The sequence below is a fragment of the Athene noctua genome, chromosome 5 (assembly GCF_965140245.1).
Source record: "Athene noctua chromosome 5, bAthNoc1.hap1.1, whole genome shotgun sequence".
NCBI lineage: Eukaryota > Metazoa > Chordata > Aves > Strigiformes > Strigidae > Athene > Athene noctua.
In genome coordinates, this window is record NC_134041.1 from 55,081,871 (window position 1) to 55,105,982 (window position 24,112).

The 24,112-nt window shown below is 41.1% G+C and overlaps 1 protein-coding gene across 3 annotated transcripts in view; it reads right to left on the bottom strand.

Annotated features, from left to right (window-relative positions):
- Positions 1-6,398: 6,398 nt before the first annotated feature.
- SORCS1 (sortilin related VPS10 domain containing receptor 1) overlaps positions 6,399-24,112 on the bottom strand; it is a 300,163-nt gene continuing 282,449 nt past the window's right edge. The window contains exons 24-28 of one of the 3 annotated variants that reach the window (XM_074907687.1): positions 15,479-15,578; positions 9,906-10,011; positions 9,571-9,731; positions 8,114-8,232; positions 6,399-6,787 (exon numbers count right to left, since the gene is read on the bottom strand). In XM_074907687.1, the coding sequence (XP_074763788.1) occupies positions 6,731-6,787; positions 8,114-8,232; positions 9,571-9,731; positions 9,906-10,011; positions 15,479-15,578 (543 nt within the window). In that variant the 3' untranslated portion in view covers positions 6,399-6,730. The remainder of the gene's footprint in view (positions 6,788-8,113; positions 8,233-9,570; positions 9,732-9,905; positions 10,012-15,478; positions 15,579-24,112) is intronic. The other 2 variants (XM_074907688.1, XM_074907689.1) reach the window with 2 other exon arrangements.

The following is a 24,112-nucleotide window of genomic DNA, read 5'->3' on the forward strand; positions in this document are numbered from 1 at the left end:
CAGGTCAACTTGGCATGAAGATACAGTGGAAAAAAAACCCAGTAATGAAAAATGAGTCAATGCAGATGGGCAGGTCAGCCTTTCTGAGGGGGCATTGTCAGCAGCCTAACTAACAGAGCTTTCCTCTGCAGCCACATCCAAGCTCATTGGGCACTCTGGCTCTGACCCTGGTTCAGGCTTAGCTAAATGTGATGGCAAGTGAGATTAATAACACAACTGCAGTGTTTTAGGACTTCAAGTGAGGAAAAAAGCCTCAGGACTCAGGAAAGGCCTCTGTTTTGTCCTTTAAGGAAATGTTTTTCAAAGTGTAAACACTGGCTGGGAAACTAACTGCTTTCTGTGGCTTAGAAAATTTCCTCCCTGAGCTGCAAATTATTTTGGGTACAAGTTGTCTTTCATCCTGTGACAGTTAGTAGTGCCAGGGCCTCTAGTCACTAATGGAATATAAATAATTAACCAAATTATATTCCTGCAAGTTCGTCTGTAGTGGAAAACACTTTTATCTACACAAGCCAATGTGGCAGCAGGGGAAAACCTACTCCAAGATTTTGTTCAAGAAATCAGTGTCACAGAGGTCAGTGTCTCCAGTCCTGTGGTTATGCAGGATGGTCTGAAGGAGGATTTTGGTTGTACAGTTGTTAGTGTTTCTTCTGGATCTCTTGAGCAAGCACTTTCCAGAAACACACATAGGTGCAGCTGGTTAAGGGACTGCAGCTCAGGCCAAACAGCTTCACCTCGCACGTAAGGCCACAGAAGGAAGGGAAGAAACCTCATGTCTCTGGTGCAGACATGTTGTGGCTTCAGGGGAGCATGAAGGAGGATTACAGTTGTTTCAATCTCACACTGCCTGGGTGGGACTAGGCAGGTGTGGAAAGTGGGAAAAAGAGTTATTTGTTGTGAAACATCTGGTGTAAATACTCCACATGATGCAGAGCAACCACTTCTCTGCAGTGCTCTCACCTGAGGTGACATCCGTCAGGAATTGCTGAAAATAAGCAGTCCATGTAATAGCTGTATGAGCTACAGGAAGGTTAAGGAAGTTTTCCAGCTTCAGCCAAAATGCCAAGAGGCTGCACTGACTGCCTCAGGCCCAGGAAGGACCCTCAGTCTGGAGTGCACCGCACACGCAGAGAGATGAGACATGCTGCATCCCAGACCCTTCTGGTGTGGAGACGAGGGTTCAGCTCCTCAGTTCAGGCTTTCTGCGTAGTGACAGAATAAGGATGTTCCTCCCATGCAGGCAGGGTTAATAATCAAAGGGTTTCTTCCTTAAAGCACTTTGTAACACTACATTTAAATAATGCTGCATGCATTATTCATCTTTTTTCAGCAGAAGCGGAGGCAGCTGTCAGTCCAATGAGCGCTTCAGAGCTCTATCCTCCAGCTGCCTCTGGGGGCACGATAAGAAATGACGCGGTCCATGGGATGAGTGGCCTACGCTTTTGGGCTGGGGAGCAATTATTTTCCAGGGTAAGCTGCAGTCCCAGAAACACCATCATATCCAACTCTGTCTAGGGAAGGCTGGAGGAGGAATTTGTTACAAAAAGGGAGGGTTTTTTCTTGCATCTAAGAAAAAGGTAGGCAGTCATGACTCTCCTCTCAACAGCTTTGCTACATTCCTTCTCTTCCACCTTTGTCTCTCAGGGCTTATCCATAAAACATTATGAAAACTACAAACTTTGGGACTGTAGCTTATTTTCTCTGCAGTTTGGTGGATACAGCACCTTGCACGTCAGATTAATGATTCTGGTTGGGATCGTTCTATACAATTAATTTGAATGTGAAGCACAACATATGCAACATCCTGGCTACTGTTAATGATACTTGTGTCCACAATGGCTGGATGTGCTGCAGCCTCAAAGAAGTTGAGGACATGCAACAGTTGTCTGGCTCCTATTCTGCTTACACATGGCTGGGCTATTACAGCTTCGTGGGAGGACATTACACAAACCTAGGCATGGTCCTACACTCCAAACACTTAAGAGTCAAGGTTAGATATTTGACTGGATGTATTTTAGTCATGCTGCTCTCTGCTAAAAAAAGCTCATAAAACTCATGGAGAAAACAACTTAACTTAGCTTAAACTTCAAATTTCTCTAACTTACACCAGCAGAAAGCAAGCCTTTGCACCAACAGGACTGTATGTAGCTACATGGAAGGCTGGCTGGCCTCCCATGTGTCTCTGTACCTCCTAGGACTCAAGTCATTCATCCTGTATTGAGTTGGGCTGTTTAGATGTGGGCTGCCCATCTCATACAGAGCTCTCAGACACAGTGCTGAGCTTTTTTCATGCAGAGAAGGTATGTTTAAGGTCCACTTGTCAAAATGACCCAAGATTAGTATGTGAGACTCAATCTGCCATACAGAGGTGGTGAGAAAACTTGTTCCCTTATTTTGTTCATTTTATTCAGTTACAATGTCACCTCTACTGCCAATGTGCATACAGCACCGAGCACTGGGGTGCCTGTACCACAATGCAAACAAGGAAGACATTTTGAAATTCTCACAGTGAGAAATACGTAACACAGATTTTCTCTATGTCCCACTTTTAGCACAATGAAGAGTAGTAGATAACCATATTCCCCAGTAGGAGGTAAGGGAAAAGAAAAAGCTCAAGTTAAAACTGCAGATGAAACATGTATCTTAGGTTGATGACTTTGTACATGATGATACTTTGATCTTATCAATTAGAAAACAATTTGACTTCACTCTTTTCTTCTGGGTATTATGGCCAGGATCATACTAACACTCTAAACTAAAAGGATCTGTTCTAGCTCAAGCATTATTTATTCACATGCTTTATTATTCTGTTTCATGGAGAAATGCAAGGACAGCATCTCATTAACTGAGGGAAATAAAGTTTTCTTTTTTTAATGTCATGAACATGGTAGCTCTGCAATCAGGGGTAATGCTTAAAATACTGAATGTACCTAGAGATATAATGTAGCAAGGAATCTTTCCATGCATTCAATGAGAGATGACAGAATGCAGATAAAATATTAACCCCTTGTTACCAACTCTAGGTACCAGACTAAATGCAATTGTCCGGAATTCTCAGCAGAAGTTGACAGAACCAACACAGGGTTCATTTAGGGTCATGGGAAATTCCTGCTTAATTGCATAAGCATTTCAGCAAGTGCTTTAGGAGTCTTGCTTTCCAGAAAAAGTTTAAGCAATTAAACATAGCCACATATTAATAGCAAGCAATTGTTTCAGGCCCAGATCTTTGAAAGTATTTAAACACTAACACCTACTGATTTCCAGAAAAGGCAATCCAGCATCTTAGCCCAAATGTCCTGCTAGGTGGAGAAGTATACATGTCTCTGAAGCCAATATGTTTGTCCCATCTGTATGTCTTTTTTATGTCAGTTAAGATGATGGTAGATAATCAACATCAAATAAGGAAAATACTTAAGTTTATAATGAATGTTTTTTATTCTCTCATGATATAATATCCTCAGAGAAAATGCATATTGGATTTTATAAGTATTTTGTATATTATTTGTTTATTATCTCAGTGTTCAGCCATTAGCAGTGAATCGCTGCATTGTTATACAAACCAGAAAACAACAACTACAAATAACAACCAGTCTCTGCCTCAGGGCACACAACAACCTGAAGAGAATGATCTGAAAATGCTTGCCAAAACCAGACTTACTGTTTATGGCCAGAACAGATGCCTGCTAATTCAGGTGGGCACTTAAACTATAAATGTAGATTACACCTACACACACGTCTCCGAGTCACCTGCACTACGGCCATGGCTGCACCAGCCATTAATCCAGTCTGAATGAAAGGTGAAGAAAGGCTGCAGTGTCTGCTTTAACATTTTAGGCTAGTAATTGTAATTATGCTGGAATTTGTCCAGGATGTGAAAATTGTGCAGTCCTCCAATAAGCAAACACATCATTCCTGGACCTGACAAGCAATACCACAGCTGCTGACAGTGCCTGAGCCCCAGATCTTTGACTATTTATGTGCGTATATAAATTATTACACTAGGGGTACAAAAAAGGCTAGGGGACTGATCCATGAGCCAGTTATAAGAAGTAGAATGATCTGGTGGTTGCATCCTGATTTGAAAAGCAGAGAAGCTATGTTTTCTTTCTTTTCCTCAGCAGCATGAATACACTGTCATCTGGCAAGGCGACAGAAACTTCCAATGCTTCATTTTCTTCAAATGTAAAACCTGATTAATCAGTAATGAGAATAAATTAAACTTTGCTTCATCAGTGTTGGCCAAAGGGTAGTCAAAAAAAGTATTTTAAAGGAACCTTTAACAGAGAGTGCATATGGGGAAGGTTAACCACAGACAGGGAATGGAGCTGGATTTCCAGAAGCTGCTTAGAACTCTACCATTGCCTGTTTGGAAAACAGAAAAACAGCATTATACCTCTGCATCCCTCAGATTCCCCAGCTATAAAATGGAGATGACATTATCAAGCTTCACTTTATAAAGCACTTTGACTGAGGTCTGAGAGTTACCTTCATATTGGCATCTTGCTTCTAGGAACTGTATTTTCAGAAGCACATTATCACCACCCTCTCCCACTTCCACAGACACCCCTTTCTTTTTGAAGTTATCAACTTTCTACTGTTTTAATGTTGTTGGTGATCCCAGGAAGGGACGGAGAGCTAAAATGAGCAACAAAAACACAGTCCTTCATTTAGAGACATAATCTGTTTAATAAATATGACTGTAAAAGCAATAAACAATAGCAATTATACATTACGCTACATTGTATCTAACGAAAGGGAAAAAGAAGATGAAAAAGTACATCAAAAAAAAGCAATCTTAAAATTAGAAACTGTTCCAACACTATAGGAAAACTTTTTGATCAGCTTACTATAAAAATAAGTTGGCTAATGTCGGACTTTAGTGGGGAGTACTATACAGTTGCTGCCAAAACTTTCCCATCTTTCTTAAAGCTGTAGTTGCAAAGCCATACAAACTGCTGTGTTTCTACCTGTCTTCAGAGAAACTACAGAAAGAGGCAGAGGACTCTACTGTAATTATCTTTTAACTACTAAGGGTCTAATGTTCTTACACTTGGTGTCATTTTTCTTCTTTGCCAGCAAATAAGTTGATTTAGGTTTGTGCCCAATTTGTGACAGAGAAATTCAAACCCACAACCACCACACCCCTGCCACGGGACTTCAGGCAATGTCAACAATGCTGCTTTCTTCTCGTTTTGACTCAGGTTGCTGTGTGCAGTGTCTGTTGAAGAAAACCCACTCATGTCAGGAATCAAGGTGCCTCCTAAGTGTGCTATACTCATTATGAACAGCCCTCTATTTGCCTTCACCCAACACAGTTAAGTAAGTGTATGTTTGTTACTGTTTCTCTTTGCACTTCAAACCAAAATCCTGGTTTACCTGGGTTGGAAATCAACAGTGGTAATGGCACAGGTTAGGCTTCAGCCCGATATCCAGTGCCTTGAGAGAACTTGCTTGAGGCATGCTAAACCTGCTTTCCTGCTGTTCCCTTGCATAGTCTATATGAACATGTCCTGCAGCCTCATTTCTAGTTGCAGTGTAAGATACAAGCTTAAGTTATTGGTAAGAAATCAAACCTTGTACAAGAGTGGTCCTCTGGTGCTGGGCTCAAAAAGCATGGCAACAATCTCAGCCCAAATCCTCCTTTATTCTGTCCGGAATGGCAGGAGCTTGCAGATCTGCAACCAAGGGGGGGGTTCCAAAGAAGCCGTAGGAAACTGTGCATAGACCTTTCCCTGCTCCTTGTTCTGTGGACAAAGTGTCTTTCAAAAAATTGACAGGCCTTGGGGTGACTCCCAAAAGGCAGAGATTTCCTGGGACTTCCCCAGACAAATCCAAACATCAGTACTAAATCCAGCTGAGGGTGTCACTAGGGCTTTCTCTTAGCCAAAAACGAAGGTGTAAGGCTGGTACAAAGTACAGTGTGAGTTCATGCTGGCAATAACCTCCTGCAACAGCAGTATGGACAGACCTTCCTGCCTGTAATGCATGCCAGTTCTGTTCCACTCAAGGTTAGGAGGCAAAAAGTTATCTTTCAATGGTGCTATCAGTGGGATGCCTTGGTGTGAGTGGGCTAAAAAAGCTGTTTAAGAAAGAGCCTGGCCTTGCGGTTGGGATCACCCACACTCGCACTCAGCCTCCTCACAGCCATGAGGCACAGGCAGCAGCTGCAGAAAGAAGAATGAAGGGCAGAGTCCAAACAAAGACAAAACAGATCGACCAAGAGTATTTTCAGTGCCTTTAAACTCCAGTGTGATTTTTTTGTGTGTCCTATGAAAGTCTGCTGGGGTGGCTAGCCCTCCCGCAGCCCAAAGTGCTAAAAGAGCAATTAAATCTAAAGCCAACAACCCTAAACACCCCCCTCCCACCTCCCCCAGCCCTTCTCCCCCCACATCCCAGCCCACACCTCTCCCTAAAGAAGAGACCCCCATGCATATTCTTGGCCTATATCATTACGAATTTTCTACAAATTAGTGACAGATCAGAAAAAAGAGTGGAGGGATGAGGGGAAGGGCTGTAGAAGTGAATAGTGGTACCAGTTCCTCTCCCCCCACCCCCCACTAAAATTGAACACCTGTACAATGCAGTTCCACTATGGTCTCAGTATAATGTCCACATGCACAGGCTTAAAGCTAAAAACCCTTTGTCATCTGAAGAATTAAAAAGTCCAAATGCAGTGAGCTCTCCTCTTTTTTTAGATATAGAGATATATCGGTGTCCTCAATTCAACCATTTACATAGGTAGGGATTTCTTTTGTGCTCTGGGGCTCAGCAGCTGTGGAAATACTTCCTGTGGCAAAGAAAGAAAAATGTAAGAGTCAGTAAATAACAAGTGCATTTAGCCAAGGAAGATGTTTGAAGGTATCACCCTGTTGGCCTTTGGGATTCAATTGTTCCAGACTGACATGTTCTTCCCAGAAATGTTTTCTCGTCATTCAAAACACTGAAGGTGATGTCCTGTTCTTTTGCTAATAAAGATGATTCACCCATGTTGAACAGAAAAGGGAGAGGCCAGAGCAGAGGGGTAGAGGGAAGGAGGGATTGAGGTCTTCAGAGGAAATGTGTAACTCATTTGCAATGATAAGGTGTTGGAGATTTCATAAATAACCTTAAGCTTTGCATTTGCAAAAGAAGAGCCTAAACCACGCATATCCAGAAAATTGGAACTGTGTTTTTTTGCTTCCAGAGTTAGGAAAGAAAGTTAAATGATCCAGGGACATTCATTCAGATTCCTCCAAGGAAGGATCCCTGATTGTTAGTCAAAGGGGTTTAAAAAACCTGACTTCTGAACAAGCATACAAAAGAGAAACACCCAATTACAGTCTTGCTTTGTTTTCCCAAAAGAAAGAAAACTCATTAAAAAAGAAATTGCTGATTTCCAGTAACAGATGAGGTGGTTATATCGAAGAGTGGAGAGCCTTTGCACTTTCTATTCTGTTCACACCTAGGTCCAGACCTTTTCATTTTGTCAATGAGCTCTGATTCAGTTTCCTCATTCATCTTACTGACAGGATAGAAAAACACTCTTAGGAAGTTTGTTGGACTGATTCATTTTGATAGAGAATTGAGTCTATGTATTCCACACATTTACCTTTTGTGCTCACTAGTGTAGTTACAGGTGCAAACCAAAGAGTTATAAAAGACCAATTTCTGGTTTAATAGAGTGTCCAGCAGCACAGCTGAGAAACACACAAAATGGTGGCTATTGTACAAAGCCAGAAATGCTATAGTTGCACCAAATGAACACCTACACCCAAAATTAGCTTTTGACTGCTGTTATCCTAGAGGCTTCCCGGGTTTAGTTACCAACACCAGCAAGAGCAGTTTTGAAGGTACGCTGAATAGAGCTATCAGGTGACTGACTCTTTCCACTTCAAAGTGACCTGTGAAAATGTGTTCCCTATCCCTGGAACAGCATGAATCATGGACATTACATTCTTTTAGAAAGTGGAAGCTCAAAGCCCATATAACTCTAGAAAGAGAGTTCCTGACCTGAAATTGGGTGTTTCTCCCTTAGCATCTTACAGCAATTTTGCCTTGGAGGCTTCTGGGGTAAAAAAATAAAAAAGAAAAAAAATAAAAAAGAAAAAAAGAATTGTTAAAGTTTAGGACCCACCGCTCCGGGTCTTGGCTTGAAACCTCTTGGTGATCCACAAGCCTTTTGGAAGTCCTCTGTCCAGACTACCTTGGTTGCATTTCCTTTCCTTGGGTTCTGGACTGTGGCCTGGGGTTGCTCTGTATGGGGAACACCACATGGGAAGGTTGGTCCCCTCACTTCATCCTGTGTTCTGCTAAGCAGGGATGTCCAAGTCTGCTGATGAATAGCTGCTTAAAAGCTTTTAATGGCTACCAGAGCTCTCTTTAGTGAACAGGTGAGGAGAGATCAGCATTGATTGCAGTGGGGCTTCCAGCTCAGACATCAGTTTCATCAAGAGACTTTCTTCTTTTTCCTCCCATGTTGTTTCACAGGCCACAATCTTAGCACATCACATTCCCTCCTTTAATTGCCCTTCCCCTTGCTCCCTCTCTGCAGCAGCTATGACTCCAAGCGTGCTTTAGCAAACTCCCATATATTTTAGGGACACCCTCAGGTGGGATCTAAGGTTTGGTCAAGCTGAGGAAATTGTGCAAATAAGGGATTTTAGTTATAGCTATGTTCCACTCCTGTTTAAGTCAAAACAGCTATAAACTTTTAATTCCTCTAAAATAGGTCCATGCCCTTATTTGCAGGGGTCCTGTACTGTACCTCTGGTCTGGGCCTGCAGAATTGTCACCTCACAAGTGAAGCTGAGCAATGCCCAAGCAATGCCCAAGCAATGCTGGCTTTAGCAGAACATGTCTCCAGGCTGAAACCTCCCTGCTCTGTCCCAACACTTTTACTGTAGTCAGAGTATCAGAAAACATATAAGCACGAGCAAATGTGTGACTGATCCCAGTATGCCCACTTAAAGTCTACTCACTTTAGGTCCTATGAAAGAATACTTTGCAAATTTTCAACTACAGAGGCCTGTGGGAGAAATCAGCCTGAGGGCAAACCCACCCAGTTGTCCAATGCTGAGATCCCAGGTTTTGCTTGATTTCCCTGGGAATCAGCTGGCCTAGCATTGGTGCTGTCAACAAGGTCTGGCACAGCACAAAGGCCACAGCAGTCAAAACATCAATGAATATTTTAGCTTTTAGATCTGACTTACCAAATCACCTGCTCACATCCATGTTCCTGGTGAAAGTTCTCCTGGATGTGGGGTTTAGCCCCGCAACTACATCAGCCCCAGCAAAATAAATTAAATTGCCTCATAGCGCAAGTTAAGTGCCGGTGGGATTTTTGAGAAGGGGAGGGGATCTACACAGAGCAACTAGAAGAGAGAAAAAGCCTAAAGTTGTTCCCCTCCCTTTCATCACATGGCGGTGAGGGAGAGCGAAGAGTTAGCAAGGTTTCCTGTAGCAAAACTAATGCTGCAGCAGAAGAGGATGGGAGGAGGAGTATGCAGGAATATGGGGAGGGGGGAGGCTGAGAAAAGGGTTAGCCAATTATGTCAGAGTCTGACCAGCTGCAGGATGCTGCAAGTTATTTACCTATGGGCTGGACTTCCAACTTCTCATCTACTAGTTGCTCAGGGCTCATCAGCTCACTTTGAGGGACATTAGGTATGCTTTCCCTCTGACTGACTGGACTGACCATCTCTTGATCTTTTTCATTCTGCATCTGTGCATATATATTAAGGCCAGGAATCTTCCTAAAACATTAACAGAAACCATCATTGTGGGGTACTCTGGAAGATGATGTAGTATCAGCTTTTACAAACCAAGAAAAAAATCACTGCAAAAAAGAAAACCCAGCAAAACAAAACCCAAACACCTCAGTGTAAGGCAGCAATGGGGAGAAGGAAATGGCTCAGGGAGGGTCATACCTTTTGAACTTGTAGATGACAAACACAGCTAGTCCCACAAAAACGACAGAGAGGAGCATCAGCATAGCTGAACCACTGTGACTGGGAGTGAGGTCCACCAGAGGAGCTGCAAGAGGTGGGGAGAAGGTTAGAGCCACCCCCAGCCTGGAGTGGAAGTTGCTCCCTCCAGAAACATAGTTCATTCTCCCCTTATTGCAGGCCTCATTTGTCCACATGTCTCCAGGGCTTCTCTCCCTTTCTTAATCCACCTGGGAAGAAATCTCAGTTCAGACCACTAGTAGTGCTCAACCTACCCCTTGATGTGAAGTCCCATAGCCTTCTCCTTAGAGGCCTCTCTTCTCTGGTCTGTTAGAGGACTGCCGGAAACATACTGTCTCATATTGTAGACAGTTACTTAAGGTAGTTGCAATTGAGGTCACTTGAATACCAAAACTGGCATTTTCTGGACAATCCCGGAGCGACCATGGGCTAACTTGTCATGTTGACTTTCTATTTTGCTTAGAGCTAGTTTGGGTAGCTCACAATACATTGTGAATAAGGAGCAACTGGATCCTCAATTTTACTGTAGCAATGATGCTCACCAAATGTATTGTTCTCTGTGCAGTCCTGTTACTTCCTGACCAGAAGTGCAGTGCCCTTCACAGACTCTGCCTCAGCATCCATGCCTTATCACGGCATGCTCTTCTCACACCTCTGACGTTCTCGTTTCTTCCTTTACCCCTTTCCTATGCTTCTAACATATTCTGCTCTTCCCTGGTGCCCTGCTCTCTCTCCCACACCTTCCATGCAAGGGAGTGAACAGGTTCAAGAAAAAAACCCCACATCAGTACCAACTCTAATCAAACAAAAAGTCTCTCTGTGCTTCTTCTCAAAGTTTTTCTTACCACCTTTTCATAGTCCCTGCAAAATAAGGCCACACAAAACAGACAGAAGCATGGCTTTCCCAGAAATTCAGAGTAAATTGTATTAAATAGAGTTTCCATCACTCATATGCACACACACAGACAGAAGGGCACCTAGCATGCAAAAAGGGACACACATAGGTCCAGTAGTCTTAGTTGTTCATGCAGACACTAATAAAACACACTAGACAGATAAGTAGCTATAGCTGTGCCATTATACAGAGCTAACACACCCCAGATACATCTTCACTGACTGTCTCTACCTGGCATTACACACAGAACACGTAGTGCCTTCCTCTGCAAGGCAGTGAAAGTTAACTTGAACCACTGTCATACACATCCTTTTCCCTTGCCCCTCCTCCACATGCACTGAATAGACTCATCCTAAACTAAAGCCACAAGACACAAGAAAACATGCACGCACAAGCAAATGCTTACTCAGGCACACACATCACATACACACACGTTTTCAGTTGTCACACCCAGCCTGATAAAGCCAAAATTTATAAAGAGAAATGAAACTTTTTCTCACACCAAGCAGGCTACCCTCAGGAAGGTAAGGCACCAAGGTGAAACGATTTGTTACTATGTGTTCCTCACACATCTCCACTCTGTCCCCTTTGTTTCTGTATTTTGTGGGTCTCTGCAGTTCTGTGGGATGACAAAGTGGCTCTCCACCAATTCAGGCTCAGCAGCACTCAGTGTTGTTGTTATAATGCTGCACTGAGACTCTGCTGATAAACAGCTGTTTAGCTTCTTTGTGAGGAATAGTGGTATATTTTACTTTGCCTTAGAGTTGAGGTTGTTTGTTGGGTTGGGGCCATTGGTTGTTTTTTCTTTCATGAGAGGAAGAATAACATGATGAATGGATTGCAATCTGTTGTCCATAATTGCCATAAATTAATCCATCCTCCAGTGTGGTCTGAACAAAGAACACAGAGGTGTGAAATGTGCCGAGGCCACGCCTGTCATTCTTCTGTGCTCCAGGGAATGCACATCAATCATCACATACAACACACATACACACACACACACACACAGAGGCTCATTTCTACAGGTTCTACTTGAACATCCACTCCAAGCTGGTTTAGGTATACCTGCACTTTTGTTCCCTGCAGCTCCTCTGCTCCAGAAATTGCTGCTGTGCATGATCAGGCACACACAGAGAAACATACATGTGCACTGAGGCATGGGAACATAAATATAGGCATATGCATACATATGTGTGCACTTACAAAACACAAGCTCAGCTTTGTGGTCCAGTCAGCTATAGCTCATAGCTGCCTGGAGTCCAACACAGAGTCATAGTGAAAAGGCTGGGAAAGCAGGGATATACCACAGATCAAAGCAGCACCTCTGGGCCATGTGCATGCCCCTGGACTGTGTTTGCTAGGGACTGCTTCTGGTGCTGGCTTGTGTTCCAGGTTTCCCTGGTTTTTTATTTATTTAATTTTTCATAAAAATGTGGATTTCAGAGGGACAGTTCTTCTTCTTTGACAACCAAAACAACAGCTTTCAGCCCTGAAGTAATTCTCTCTTTTGGCATTTTGTAAAATTCTAAACTATTCCTAAGTTTTGATGTAACGAAATTGGGCCTTTTATTTAAACAGGGTGCTGAGTCATGACCTCTGCAGCTTGATAAGGAGCCATACTCCCTCAAAGACCTCACAGTGGCTGCTCTCTGGGCTTTTTAATATCTAGTATGCCAGTCCAGGCTCATTTTGCATTCTTACTGAATCATATTTCTGCAAGAGACAAAATCCTGTAATGTTCCTATAGGAAACTGTGAAGCCAGTTACAGCAATCACTCACATCTCACCAGCTGCTTCAAAGAGAAGTACAACCAAAGCCTACCTTGCAGGAAAAATGAGTGTTTGCATCTATTATGGACAAAAAATACTCATTCCTGGTGTGTGTGTAAATACAAATAAAAATGTGCATTTTCGGTGAGCACAAAGATCATATATTTACATAGCATGTCTGAGCCGAGCACCCTCTGCTTCAGCCTGAGCCAGTATGGAATAGGCTAGCATGGAACTCAGCTTAAAACCACTTGGACACTCACTGACTGCCGCAGGAAGAAGGCACAAGTACCTGTAAGCCCTTTGACTTATGCTCCAGAATCCATTAAAAAAACCAAACATCTGGAATTCAAGACTGATGATCTCATAGGATACTCTTCATATACGGGCTCAGCCTGACATTACTTATTTCTGAAAAAAAATCTTCATTTGCAAAGCATTCTGGATCTTAGATGTTTACAAGAATGTTATTTTACTATTCTGGGAACTAGATAAATATCCCTGTTTCACTGAGAAAGCAAGCAGCTTTTTAAAGACCATGTAGTAAGCCAGCAGCGAACTTGGATTTAATTCTTGCCTGTCTTCACTTCCCAGCTCTCTGCTTTTATTCTCTGAAATATCTTTTCTGCCTCCACTCCAAGGACGTCCTCAGTATTCTGCACTGCCTGTGACTAATATTTTGTTTGCTGACTTGCTTGTTGTCTTTAGTAATAGCGGAATTTTTAAAATTCTGACTGTACGGTCAGCCTTCTATGATTCCTTGGCTAGGCAGAGGACACAGACCTTATGCAAACCCCCTTTGTACCTGTGTGTATCTTTGACAATGTTGTTCCCCTTTCACAATCTTCAGCATGTGCCTGGAGGCCATACTGTTATTTAGCATGGCAGTATGCCACACTGATAGACCCTGCCTTCTGGTTTCTTCAGGGCAGCAGACAAGGTTTACTAGCCCAGAAAAGTGCTACAGGACTTCCACTAACTATGGCTTCAGGACTGGAGCTACCCAGCTTTTAGCCAGCTCTGAGCATGGATGGTGCAGCTGGGGACCCTATGCCCTCCCTCATGCAGAGATGCCCAGAACTCCTCTCCAAGAAGCTGCAGAAGGCTCCTATACAGCACAAAACTTGCATCCAAATTAGTCTTGTATTAAAGGCAGGCCTGGATATGTGATTTTAAATGTCACCTGTTTTCACTACATGAAATCAGGAATGTCCCTTCAGTAGGAAGAGGTAAAGATGAGGCTTTCCCAGGAACATCAAACATGATTCTTTCTAATTACAGTTTTTTAGAAAAGGCCTACAGGATATTCAGGGTCAGAGTAGTCATGTCTAAATGTTCATTTGGGATTTGATCTTGACTTTAATGAACATTGACAAAAATGGAAAACAGCCATGTGCATTGGCAGAGTAAATGCCCAGAAACAAATTTCAAAAATGATGAGCAATTGCAGGTAACTACACATTTGAAGCTCACATTAAGATGCTTTCAGAAACACTTCTTTTAAGAGATAGGCACTGAACAGATTCTGAAAGTAATACAGTAAAACTGGTCATAGTTGAAAATTCCGGTCAAGGTTTGCTTCTCTGATAACAACTATTGTGTAAAATATATATGAATTTAAATCTAAAATGAATTTAAATCTTAAATGTAAAGTCACGCAATTCTTTTGTGTCATATGTCTGTTACTTTTTTTTTTTTACAATTTACAGGAGAAAAAAAAAATCAAACACACTGACTTCTCAAGCTGTTGTGTGGTTTGTTTTTTTTTTTCTTTAGAGATTACTCAGCTGTGCTGCATCTCTGCTTTTTTATTCTTTTGGTTCTAACATGTCTAAAAGTAACCATTTGATCATCTGTTCCACAGCTAATGGAAAGAAGAAACATGCAGCAATATTCCCAGGGCAGATATTAGCAAGTTCTGCTTAGGAAAAAGAAATACTGCAAATACCAAGGCTGTCTTCTGGAGGGACTTAAATGCAGTCTCATTACACCTTTTGTTAAGAGTCTCTTTTTTCTTCCCTTTATAGACAAGGCAGCACATGGATTGACACCAGCTTGGGCAGACCTGTTCATACCATAAAAAGCTTCTCGGAGGGCAGTGTGCTGATGCAAATGAACTGAGACTTTTAGTTTGCAAGTTAGTAAAAGAAGCTGATACCGACTGATCAAAGTTATTGGCAGCTCCTGGAGAAAAGGAATTCCTAAGAATCCTGAGCACGCATTTGTTTGTCCTATCTCTTGTAATAGTTAAATAGGACCTGTGCTGTGAAATGGAGGTTTAGCATACAGAATAGACAGAGATGCATGTAATTAAATATCAGGACTTTGGAGTTGACTCATTTTGAGATAGCATTAGTTGAAGTCCAAAATGCCTAATCTTATGTTTGTGCATATGTAAATTGATTCTAGTCTTTCAGACTGCTGAACAACTTCTGCACTTTGCTCAGTTGCTTTGAATGTTTGTTGACTCTAGAATATCTGATATATCCAAGGCTAGCTGGCAACCTTTGCACTGTGTGATCCAGGCCAAATATGCCGCGGTGCTGCTTAGCTGTTGAGTATTTCAGAAACAACCAAGAACTACACGTTTCTACTTGCTACTTATACTGCATTTCCAACAACAGCAAATTCTTGCACATAAGTAAACAAAAAGTTTAGCTGTAAGTGCAAAAGCCACTATATCTTTTTGGCGTGAAAAAGAAAGGGGAGGTGAAGCAGGCATTTTAATGTCTGTCCGTACACTGAATTGTTATTGTGACATAAAAAATGTTTAAAATACAGCTGATAGCACACTACTACCATCAAGGAACATATTGCTTGCTGTGCTACACAGCAGCAGAGAGGGTGTATACAGAAAGAGGATACTGACCTGCTGTTAAATGGGCAGCATGGACAAGGATTCGAACCCCTGGCTTCAACTCAAAATGGACCAGGTTTTGGTTCAGTTTCTGGACCAGTGTTTCTGAAATCTGGAAAAAAGGAGAAAATAAGAAATTCATTTCTTGATCATTGATTTAGATTGTCAATAGGTGGGTAGGAAATGGAGCTGCATGCAAAGCAAAGATTTTGCAGAAGCACCAGACTTTCTGAGCACAATTTCCCATCCCCTTACATAGAGAGAGTTTCTGAAAGCTGAACACATCTGCCAGTACTATGTCCAGCGTGTATGTGTATGGTGAGCAATGACTGATAGTAACAAGGTGCCCTGTTATATCTCTGTAGCAGTGGCCCAGCAGCAAAAAAGGAATTGAGCCCCAAAGGAACATTACACCCACATGTGTAAGTGTCTGCAGGACCAGCCAGCAACAGCACATCAGTGAACTCTGTTTAGTATTCAAGCAAAGAGAAGCATTTCAATTGTTAACACTCATTTGCTCATAACAAATAACTTTTTGCTCATTAAGTGGCCAGCTCCATGATCTTAGAGCATGTTCATAACATGTGATATACCTGAATCAAAATGAATAGTTTAAATCCTTACCCCAGCTTGCAGTTAAATTTCAAGTCCTAAAACAAAATTTCATTTGATCCAGCTCTGAGTTTCAAGCCAGCTGCTCCCTAATCCTTAGTACATACTTAATCCTTAAGTATATAGCAGACCACCTTGAATCTGAAAGTATTTACTGACTACAGAGTGTGACTTAAACAAAATGCATGTTCCACCTATTCTTATGGGTTACACAGAGAGAGACGTGCTTTTTTATTTTCTCATTCATGGGAGAGACATTCCACAGAGCTTTTAGATCACTAGATTATGTTGCCATAACTCTGATGACAACAACAGAGCTCTAGCAGACATGAAGCAGGCTATTCCTCCTTAAAGGACACAACTGAAAAGATGATTTGCTGAGATAAGATCCAATAAAATTGACATTTGTACAGTGAAGAAGTCAAGCTTTAGTCTAACCTGTTGGTAAACATTCATTTTTTTAAGTCAGTTCGTCACAATAAGCACAGAGCCACTTTCTCCATATCACTCTTAATTATATCTAAGAAGTTCTGGGCATGTTGCCATTAAAAGCAAAAAATTGACATAGATTAATCAAGGAATGGAAGCCTACAGACACGGTGTTGACAGTTTGTTGTGTGTCTTTTGTATGTACATTTGCTAGATGTTCCATGTATTTCACATTTTCTTGCACCTGTGAGCAATTTTCCAGTTGGACACAGCTGCTGTTCTGCATGTTGGTTTATTAAGGAGAGGTGGTTGGAAAACTGGAAAAAAACACCTCCACCCCATAACCCTTAATATGCAGTTGCTGAGAACGTTGTGTTTTTATAGCCATACCAAGACCAAGAGGAACTGTATTCTAGTGCTCACCACTTAATTTAATTTGTTTTAAATAAATCCTTATTCCTTCTTGAAGATTAATGAAAAATTGTCAGAAAAAAGAACATTCCAATAATTTTTACACCATCTTTTTCATGTTCTTCATTTTTGTCTGGTTGAGTTATTTCAGTAAATGCTATCCAGATATGATTAGATGTTCCTTGGCTATCATTCATCACAGTATGAGATTTATCTCCCTTTTTTATTTTTTTAACATTCTTAATGGTTCTTTCAATACTCTTGGCTTATACACTTCATTTCTGGCTGCCCATCACTTGAATAGGTGCCTTTGGTCCAATATCAATTTGGCAATAACTCTTACAGGCATTTTATTTATATTTTTAAATATATCCCTTTAAAGTTTACAATTTTTTAATGGGTGCCAGAGTAAGCAGTAAATACATTTCTTCCAATAGCAAGAAAAAACAGCACCTGCTTACAAAGAGCCATCTGCTGAGCTCAGAGCAGCAGGGATGGTGACACAAAGAAGTGCAATACATGAAGAAAGCCTGGGAAGCAAATTATATCCCTCTTTAAGAATCTGAGTATATTAATAACTAAGATTGATGACTATATAGAGCGTTTCATCTCTAAAACTGGAGCAACAGATGCAGATCGATATGCTGTAAACCAGGTACATTAATGGCTCATGGAAATAATGGGAAAAATATCATCCTGGCGATTTCCGGTCCCAAATATGACCTAACAACTCTCCTCCATACCCCTGCAGGAATTATCTTCCTTTGTGCTCTGAGATCCTGATGCTGTTGAGGCAGCTGAACCTATGAAAAAAAGCAACCACGAGGCAGTAAACTGAAGAAAAGAGCCAACCCCATTGTATCATTCAACACATTGTGATAGCTGCACAAAACGGTCAGGAAAGTACAGGTGAAAAAACATACGTGATGACTTATACACAAAAAGAGGTTTAATGTGACGGATAACTGAGTGCAGCTAGCAAATGTTGCTATCTAGTATGGGAGAATAGTTTCATCAAGGATTTGGGCAAGAAACGGAAGAATAGGAGAACCTCAAGAAAGTCTGCATGAGAAGGGACCCAAGACTTTGTGAGCAGCAGTGGCAATGAAGGAACACAGATCTCACCTGGCCTGCCTGAAGACTCCCGCAATGCAGAATGAAAAGGGCAAAACAACAGCACCAGCAGGGCCATTACAGCTGAGAGGTGCTGCGGCAGCCTCTCAGCACGCAAGTTGAGTGTGTGAGAGAAAGCTCAACCAATATTCTTGTCTGGCGAGCTGATGAAAAGGAATAATAGGAAGACGAGAGACTGTAAGAGTGAAGTAGCAACAAAAAAGGAAGAAAGGCAGAAAGAAAGTCACAAATGAAGCTTATTTTACTGTATTGCATTGTTATCTGATCATGAATTAGGACTTCATTGACACCATCTTGTACAAAGGCAACTCAGAATAAAATGATTTCTGCCTGAAACTCATCAGTATCTCAGCCATCACTGTTTCAGGACTATATGTAATGTCAAAACAGGTAGCAACTGTTCATACTCCTCAGACTACACAGCGGATTTCCTTGGCTCAATTAATTATATGCTCTCCCAGTGGCTTTTTGGGTTTAGCTTTTTTGCCAGGGTCTTTACGGAATCTGAACGAGTAAAAAAAATGAATAACAGCCTGAGACCTTCAAAAGCACCAAAGGTTTTTGTGAGATTTCAGACATCTGCCTTCCTCAGGCAGCTCTGGAGATTCCTGACACACACTTCTGAGGGAAGAACAGATGCATTCAGACATGTTTTTAAAATGTTTTCTTGCTTGGTACAATATTTTCATTTCTCTTTACATGGAAAGTCAGATTCTCTTTGAAATACACATATAGACAGTATAGAAAGAAGGAGAAAAATGCATTTCTGTACTAAAAATGATCTGAAATAGCATACACAACAGCTTACAAATGTCAGTATTGGAAGTCAACAAGCAATTTACACACAGCTAAAAGGCCATATTCACACTGGGACTGGACATTGCTCTCCAAAGTTGGACCTGAACCACAGATCATTCAGGACACTCACTTTGAGATTGGAGATGTGGCTTTTCTGATTTTCTTATTCCATCAAGTCCATTTCCAGCTCAGTGGATCACAGGTTATCAGACTTTAACCCAGGAGTGGTTCTGACTCATATAATTTGTTTTCAACATTAATAAAATGTCTTTGAAGTAAATCTCCACACAAAGGCTGATCTCAGTCACTGAAGTAATGAAAAGGTTTCAATGGGCAATATTTTGGGTCTTGTGCCTCCCTTCTTTTCTGGGTTTCAAGGGGTACTGTGGATGCACTTTTGTTAAAAAAGCAGATAAGGAAACATCAAAGTACTTTGGCCTGTTTAAAAAATAGAACAGCTAGACCTTCAGCTGGGAAACAGGTTGGACTCAGGCCTGTCCCTGCTTCTCTCTCACTCCTGGAGATGTAACTAACTCAACTGAAGACAAAACTTAGAATAGCAACCTCCTAATTTATAGTCTTCAAGAGTCTCCCTTGTGAAAATAATTAGCTTTCAGAATTAGTTTTGGTCCTTAACTGAGCCTCATTGACTTTATCTGCTTCATTTGCAGAATTAAGCATGATGTGCAAAAATAATTCAGTAATAGAAACCATTCTTCATGTATCATTTTTCATCAAAGGACACATAATGAATAATAATAACAGTCAATTTGTGAAGGAAAAAAAGATTCCAATTTAAAAATGGAACAAAATAAAAATTAATTTGGCTTCTCTTAGCATTTTGTCAGAATTAGGACTGTGAAAGAACCATGTGCACCAAGAAACAGAATTAGTACTCAGAAGGGCATTTTCCTATACCTTCATTGAATTTTGAAACCTCTGGTGTAAATTGGTTTAGACTAATTGAATGTGATTCAAATGTGCCTGTATGTACTAGCTAGGAATCTAGATAATTTTATAGATACTGTGTAAAGATCTCAACTAATGAGTGCTACACTTCAATTCATTGAGTAAATCAATAAACAACTAAGGAAAGAATTATGCACATTGATTGGTAGGAAGCAACTTGAACGAGCACTGAAAAAGTGAATCAGGAGTCAGAGCAAATGTGCATTACTTTAAACTGTGCCAGTCACCCTGCATAACCTTGGTTACTTCACATGAAGGTCTGCTTGCCTTAGCACCGAGAAGAGCATAATCGCTGACTTACAGGGTCCAACAGGAATATCTTGAGATCTTTTAAAGAAAGATGTTAAATTCAAGCTGCCATTAGTATCCAGAGATACTGTGAGAGCACAAGGCAGGACATTCCTGTGGTTAACTCTGGGACAAGAACTGACCAGCAGATATGAACCCAGAGAGAACCTGGACATTAGAGCCAGGATCCACTTTAGATGAACAAAGGTGAACAGAAGGGGTCTTGAGAACCAAGGACTGATCTATACACTGAGAATAAGATGAGAAGGCAAGATAACCACATGGCAGGAGTTAACTCAAAGATATTAAGACAAGATATATAGACAGCCTCTTCTACAGCACACAGACAGCTGATAAAGAAAAGCTGGAAAAACCAGGAAAAAAACCCCTTGATACAAGGTCTTCTGGTTTATATTATTCCATTCTCCCCCCACCTGCCTTTACTTCTTAAATACTGGCCCAAGCTTCCCTAAGGACCCAGTGGAAGATTGGGTCTGCATATAAAGGTATAGATGTTAAAAAAATCTCTTTAGTAAACACTAGGTAATTTACACCTCTTCCTGGAATTTAATTTCCAGGACTGATTGGCACCATCTTCTGTAAGATTTGAAGGTGTTCACCCTCATGATCTTGTTGCTAAAATGTTTTGGTGATGGATACATCTGAAATACATCAGAGGAAAAGAAAGGTAGTGAAAGTAAATATGCTAAAACACTAAAGCTTAGGAAGGTCGATGAAAAAAAAGTATAAAAAATTATAGAGGCTCCATCATCTATAATAAAGCAAAAGTAAAACTAAATCTCTTTAAGGAAAGAATCCCTAAAAACAGGCTTCCTGAATGCCACTCTCTGTAGTGTTAAATTCGCCAGAGGTATTTAATCCCCTCAATTCATCACTGCCCATTTGATACTCAGTCATCTATGTCATTTCCCATCTCTTTGGCTGGATACAGATATTGGCCACAGCTGCAACATGTTGAGCACCTTTGGCTACCGACCAGCTGGTGTTGCCATTTGCCAAAGACTCCATCATGCTTGCTACGCTGCCGATAGCTCTTTTCAGGGAAAAGATTAATGGCCTCAAATGTCATTAACTAGTTGCTCCTACATCTTTTTTGCATTCTGCTTTTATGGTTAATTTGAACAGGCAAGATAAAGGCATGAAAATGGAGAAGTAAAGGGAAATGCATTAAAACACTGAAACCTGAATTCTCCTGTATCTTCTACTGACATCTCATTTGATTAACAGGCGACATATTTGCTGTGTTTGACAAAAAGCCCCCACTAGCAAACAATGTGGAGAGAAGAGAATTTGTGAAATGCATATATAAAAAGATAATCCTTCAGAATCTTCTTACAGAGTAAAACCATACACTGAAATAAATTAAGTAATAATATCTGTGTATTTGTATGACTGCCCTCTACTGAACTGTAAGTGGAATATCTTCCTACCTCTCATTCATTTTGAATTGGATTCATGCTAAAAATCAAAATTACTTGAAATGCTACTAATTAGAGGTTTGCCCTTTACTGAAGAGAAAGAATTCCGTGTGTCTGAAGCAGCAGATCTGAATTCTGTGGTCATCATCACCACATTCACTGAGCCTGTCCATATAAATGGTGTAACAACTGCATGCCAGCCCAAGTGGCCAATGGTAACTCTGAGTGACTGTTTTTGCAAGATCTGGGATATTCTAGCGGTATTGCAGTGACAACATGCAAATCAAACAGCAGCACTTTAAAACTGCCAATTATTTCTACAATTTTAAGCAGGTTGGTAGTCTGTGAAATGAAGCAGGGGAACCAAGTGACCCAATTAAAAAAAAAAAGCAAAGTCACAACAGCCTGGTCATAAATACAAGATTTTCTGAATATGCAAAACACTTGGATTCTGCAGGATGAAAAGGCCCTTTGATTTTTATGAAGCTGTGAAGAATAAGTTTAACACAGACTACAGAATGTGGAGTGGATCAAGCAATCTGAGGTCCTCAGAAATTCTGTATTTATGTATTAAGTGGAAATGTCCCATGCTGCACATTGAGAAAACTTCCCTAGCCTCATACATAGCATTTTTTTCAGCTGTCAAGAGCAGTTAAGCTTTTTAAAAGGTGCTTTAGTCTCCCATGGGAAATACCAGGAATGCAGAGTTCACATTTCTAAATGTAATCTGCAAACAGATATAACAATAATTGGTGCTGTGTGTACACAAAAAAGAATAATTTGGGACACTTGAATGAGAGTGGTACACCAGCTCAAGGAGAAAATGACATCTACTGTCTAACCACAGTCTCAACAAAAGCATGAGACACAAATGGAATACCCTAATGGAAAACTGCATGGAAATGTGTATTTGTTAAGTGTGATACAGGGCCTAGGACAACTTCCACAGTCCCACTATTATTGTACCTGAGAATGGTTTTACTGTGTTTAGACATGTGTCACAGAGTAGTATTATAGACTGACAAATGGGAACTAAGACCTAGATTTTCAAGGGACAGTGGACATGTAGCTGCCTCTGAAGTCAATGGGAATTATGTACCTAAAGACCACAGAGCAGCTGGACAGAAAGACCCAGAGGTATGTTTAAAAAGCCAAATAAGTATGTACCAGATAAAACCAGACCAGCTTAATCTGCCTCAAAGGGAAACAGCAAGAAAGTAAGCCCCCCATGGTCATTAGATATGTATCAGATTTACTGGTAGATGCAGAAGTCCATGAAACCACATACACCCTTCATTGATACCCATGGCAGAATAATGGCCTAGCTCTGGAGATGAAATGCAGATCGGTTAAACAAGTTGCCCCAAAACCTCACACAGGGAGGTGTAGTTTGAATTCCCTCTTCAGCTACTGTTTCTATCACTCTTCCCTTCCTCCCACTCCATCAGCTGTTCTTAGCCTTGCTTGTTCTAGCTAACAACAGTTAGTATGCAGCACTGGCATGATTTAGATGGCTTCCTTTCAAACCCAGGTTGGATGAGCAGAACATCAGGACCACGGTGTCCTACACCTCTGCTCTGGTACCTGGCGTGTGAATATGGTGCATTTAGGGCTGTTATCACCACATCTGTGTCATACGACCACAAGTATACATGCCGACTTCTGGAGGCTTTAATAGAAGGAGAAGAGAAGGAGGAGGCTATAGCACACTTCATTCTCCTGCTACATCTGTGCCTACAGTGTGCATGGTGGGTTTCGTGCCCTTCTGTGGTAGTTCACTCAGTTCCCCCAACTTTGGATTCTGAGAATGCATTAGGTTTTCCCTCCCTTGGGTACTGAAACAAAAGAATAGAAACATTATTTCTTGTAACTCTTTTCTGCCTGATCTATTCTGACTGCAAGTTTTCCATGGACAGAAACTATCTGTCACTGTGTCTCTGGACAGGCTCACTACAAGTCTCAGGTTTGGAGAGTAGCTTCCACATGTGATATGACACCACAAAAAAAAAGAACCTATATAATTAAGTGCTTCCTTAAGAAACTTTATTCCATTGCAGTATTCATGCAAACTATTTCCATTTTGTTCCTGTATACTTTAAAGTTTCTCTTCCAAATTAGAAAAAAATAATCCAGAACTATAACTCCTTTGAGTGTGTACCTGCAAACACACAAACTCACATATGTGCCTTTGAATAGCTTGTTGCTTGCTCATGAACACAACACAGATTTCTGTTCCTACCAGAAAAGACGCAACTTAAACTGTCATCAGGAAAAACATCTGCTCCCAGTACTCATCCCAGTGACTTCAGGCACAGGGAGAAGCTGTTGAATGGTCTCTGAAATCCTTTAGGAAAGGGATAGTGAAGGATCACAGGCCAAATGGATGTCAAAACAGGAACAGTATCCTAACATGCTTCAGACCTGAGGGCAGAGACACCTTTTGGGACCCTCCTTAGGCAGTTCCCACTAAAAAAAAAATGCAATTTTTTACTGGAGTAACTAGGAAGGGGAATACAGTACCCACAGACTACTAAGAAAAACATTCTGATTGTCCTGGTGGGAGCAG